Source organism: Nicotiana tabacum, chromosome 2 (assembly GCF_000715075.1).
Source record: "Nicotiana tabacum cultivar K326 chromosome 2, ASM71507v2, whole genome shotgun sequence".
In the NCBI taxonomy this organism is placed as follows: Eukaryota; Viridiplantae; Streptophyta; class Magnoliopsida; order Solanales; family Solanaceae; genus Nicotiana; species Nicotiana tabacum.
Window position 1 is genome coordinate 99,574,477 of NC_134081.1, and position 4,462 is coordinate 99,578,938.

The 4,462-nt window shown below is 33.5% G+C and overlaps 1 protein-coding gene across 1 annotated transcript; it reads right to left on the reverse strand.

Annotated features, from left to right (window-relative positions):
* Window positions 1-847: 847 nt before the first annotated feature.
* Window positions 848-3,295, reverse strand: LOC107817021 (peroxidase P7-like). The gene is made up of 3 exons (XM_016642782.2): window positions 3,034-3,295; window positions 2,250-2,441; window positions 848-1,624 (listed from the first exon to the last, which is right to left on the reverse strand). Exons 1-3 carry the CDS (start codon window positions 3,247-3,249, stop codon window positions 1,073-1,075), a joined length of 960 nt encoding a protein of 319 aa, XP_016498268.1. The 5' UTR covers window positions 3,250-3,295; the 3' UTR covers window positions 848-1,072.
* Between the last annotated feature and the right edge of the window lie 1,167 nt (window positions 3,296-4,462).

A 4,462-nucleotide genomic window follows, 5' to 3' on the forward strand; every position in this document is an offset into this window, starting at 1 on the left:
TTTAAATATTTTGTAACCTTTCAAAACTAGAATCAGCACTTATAATTTAGTCTATAGAGTCACATTTTTCTTCTTTCGGCATTTTACTTTTTAGAAGTTTTTGCTTAATCTAGTGACATTTAACAGATTTTCAGTCTGGCATGTGAGATTTCTGTAAGTTCATTATATCACAAGATTTAACAAAATGACAGCTATTTTATACTCATGTATTCTAAATCAACACTTGATATCGAATACCTATATATGTGAAGTACTCGGTTTTACTTCAATTTGTTGCTAGTGATCATAGGGTCAAACTCAAACATGATATGTTGGATAAGATATTAATTACAGATTGCAGAATTGGTATAATTAATTTCTCTCTTTTCTAATTTGTGTGTGAATATAGTTATCCATAAAAATCACGTACAACTGTATATGCATATTTGCGGCTAGATACAAGTGATACCTCAGTAACCATAATTACCAAATGTCTACTAATTTTTTTTCTCCATTCATCATTTTGTTTATATGAATAAAATATAATAAAAAATAAATTATTCCCCACATTTCTTTCTCAAGCATTAACATAAAATAATCTCTACCAGTTCTCAACTTCTTTTATATTGCTTCCTCATATTCTGAGTCCCACTCTCACGTTTGTTGGTCCCCTAACCAAATTTTTACTTTTTGAAATGAAAATCTAATTTAATCCAAGCAGCCAAATCACTCGGAGAAAAAAATCATATATGTGATATGACACTAGTAACCCATTCATTTTATATTTTTACCAATTGTGCCTTCTTGACTAAAATAGTCTAAGAAATTAACAAACACTCAGGAGTCACAATATAATGAGCAGAATATAGAAAACTCAACTTATTTTATTTATAACTTGACGAAATACAAATAAAATTATGATCGATTCCCTCAGAAGTCCCAACACGAATACGACTATGCGCATACATAGTTGATTATCTTCCTCAGATTACACTTCATATTACTATGATAGTAAATGATGTAAATACACTTTTGCAAACATTATCTTAAGTTTCATAACTACTATACTAATAATAAATTATATATTAGTTAGTTAATTAATAGCCCTGCAGTTTCTTCTGATCTCTCCATTAGTTCCAGTAAGTGGGCTAATATTTCCCATCCTAACCATAGCTGCAGCAAAATCACTTCTAAAAGCCGCACCATTCGTACTATAACTCCTAACCAACGCATCTTGAGATCCACCATTAAACAATTCCTGATCCGAGTGAAGCAACCCACGTCGAGCCACTAGGTTCTGGTAATAATCGTTATCGAACCGATTTGGTGTCTGAATATCTAAAGGAGCCAAGTTGGCGTCGCCGCCAGAAGAAGGGCACGTGGCCCTTCTAGTGGTGGCGAATTGCGCGTCGATGTTGGTATCGTTGTAAATGCGGGTTCTGAAGGTTGTACAGCGTGCTTGGCCGATGGTGTGGCCGCCGGAGAGTGCGGTCATGTCACGTGCGTTTAGGCCTTTGGCGGAGAACATAGAGAGCAAAGTTGAAAGGCTGGAAGTTGGTGCTGGGATTTGGGTGTTGGCTGCGCTTTGGCTTGCGGTTCTTGCATCTCTTCTGCCCAATGGCACTGCCCAAGATGGCCCTCCTAGCTGCATATTTATAGTCCGTTGAGTTTAAATTTTATGCGATGACAGTAAGAGTTAGATGTTTTGTATTCGAATTCTGACTATATATATCTATAGGATAAACATTAATTAGTAACCTAAGTAATAAACATGATTATTAACCTGCTATCACATGTTAAATTTACACTAATAGCCGGCTAGATTCAATATTTATACTATATATATTATACATTGATTACACACAGTTATACATATATCGTACATGAATTATACATATATTATATATCCTCCGGCTATTTTTAGTTTAAGAGATTAGGTGGGCGATTATTTAAGTTAATTCTTCTAAAAAATTACATAAATGACACATTATATGTACTTAAGTCCATAATATAATTACATACTAATAATTTCTATGATAAATATTTAGCAGCTTTTTAACTTACTATCACAAGTTAAAATTTATTTATAATATAAAAAATATTTACACAATCAGACAACTTTAAATCCATATTAGCCACAATACTATTAATAGCACAGACGTAAATATAGTATATTAAGATTAAGAATCAATGACCGTTTTGATAGAGGCATGCATGGAAAAACGAAATGAAAGCTCTATATATGGAAGTTGAATAAGTAGAGAACTCACCAACACAACGCCTTCTCTAGCAGCAAGAGCGAGGATATCTGCGCAGGAGACAGCATTAGGACAAGCAGCTTCAACTTGAGTTTTAATGGTGTCTATCACTTCAAATCCTCTTGCTGAGTTCCTGTTTGGGTTTGCATTCTTTTCTCCTGTGAATGTTGCTGTGTCATCCAATAGTATTGATGCATCGCACCCCTAAAGTAATCAGAGAAAGATACAACATTAGAATACACAAATTCTTCGTGCATAATACCTTCAAATTTTAAGAATATACGTCAATTAACACTCATTATATTGCTATTTCTACTACTTAAAACTTTCTTAGAGTAAAATAATACTAACTTAGGATTACGTCGGACCCACTTATATCGTCTTAAACAAAAATTGTACTAAAAGAGTTTAATTTTTATATATTGATCTCGATAAAAGAAATTTTCGACTAGATCATTTAAAAAGATAACTACATGTTACTCATTATAATAAGTAGAATTAGTAAAATGAAATGTAAGACAGATAACCTGTCACAATAACAAATTCACAAGCGGACCTATGTGTTATAGTGAGGGGTCACCGTACCTCGTAAGATTTGACAGAAATCTTGTATATGTATATGTATATATATTTTTAAAATGGTTAATTTAAAGCACTTAACATCGTGAACACTAAAAGCCTTAGAGGATACTGGTTGAGTGAAATACTGTGTCCCTTCGCGTAAAAATTATAGGTCCACCTCTGAACGAGCTGAAATACAATACTGATAATGGAAATGAAGAATATGGGAGCTTACATTTACAAAGCAGTCATGGAAGAACAAGCGCAGAATAGAGGCACCAAGTCTTGACTCTCTATTCACAGCTTGTCTCATTGCACTGCTCACAATTGTCTGCAGATTACGGCACGACGTGCCATAAAAGTTGGCCGAAAGCTGGGCATTGCTGAAGCAAGCAAAACCCAATAAAACACACAAAAATGTCAAAAGGATGTTCCTAGTTAAGGATGCCATGATTGAATATAACTTCTTCTAATACAAAGATATAAAAGTTATAAGCTTGAATGATTGTATGACATGCACGAATTGCCCTTTATATACAAGTAAGCTACGACTCTACGTGCTTAGAGATAGAAAAAACACCAAAAAAAAAGAAGAGTAAGTCTAGCTTTACTTTAAATTTTCGTTTACTTTTTGAGTAAGTACTAGCTAGAGAGAAAAATTCATGTGTACAAATTAAAGTCTAGTATATATTCAAAGTACTAGCTAGAGAGAAAAATTCATGTGTACAAATTAAAGTCTAGTATATATTCAAACTTAGGCGTTTTTACTTTTATTTGGTTGGCAGCAATAGATCAACAACAACAATAACACAGTATAATTTTATTAGTGGGGTCTGGAGAGAGTAGTGTGTACGCAGACCTTACCCATACCCTGGGGTAGAGAGACTATTTTCAATCGACCCTCGGCATCCTTCCCTCCAAGAACTCCCCACCTTGCTCTTGGGGTGACTCGAACTCACAACCTCTTGGTTGGAAGTAGAGGATGCTTACCATCGGAGCAATCCAGCTTGACAGCAATATATATCAAAGAAGGAAAATCTAGAGAACCAGAACGTAGGGTCCCTTAAAATAGGGGGGCCGGTTTGACTATTATCTTTGCAAAATTACATTACAAAACCAAAGAATAGGAAAAACATGCAATAAAGCAAAAGTTAGCTATGTCTCGTTTTCCTAAAATTAATGAGATGGCTATTTTTTCAAAAAAGTGTTCGCATGTTTTCTTTTGATTATTATTTGTTCCGTTTTTCGTCACTTAATACTTTTTCAAAAGCAAACATCACAAGAGAGTTTGACTAATTTCATCCGCGAGCGGTATATATGAGGAAAAATTGATATGGTCTATTTATTGTTGTTGACTTGTATAACAATACTCAAATCTAACTAAATGATTTGTTAGTACTCCATCACTAACAAATCAAGAAAGCATTAATTATTTTGTTTCAAGTTTATCTCTGCTCTAGTTAGTGATATAAGTACTCTACAACTTTCTAAGCAGTCTTTCCATAATTCTTACATTTACTAGGAGTAGATTAAAGGAAAAAAAGTTTGAATAGAGATAAATGGTAAATTATAGCCTGTTTAGCCAAGCTGCAAAAATCAACTTATTTTGAGAAATATTTTTTTTTTTAAAATATTTTTCTCAAAAGTACTTTTGGCGAGAAACA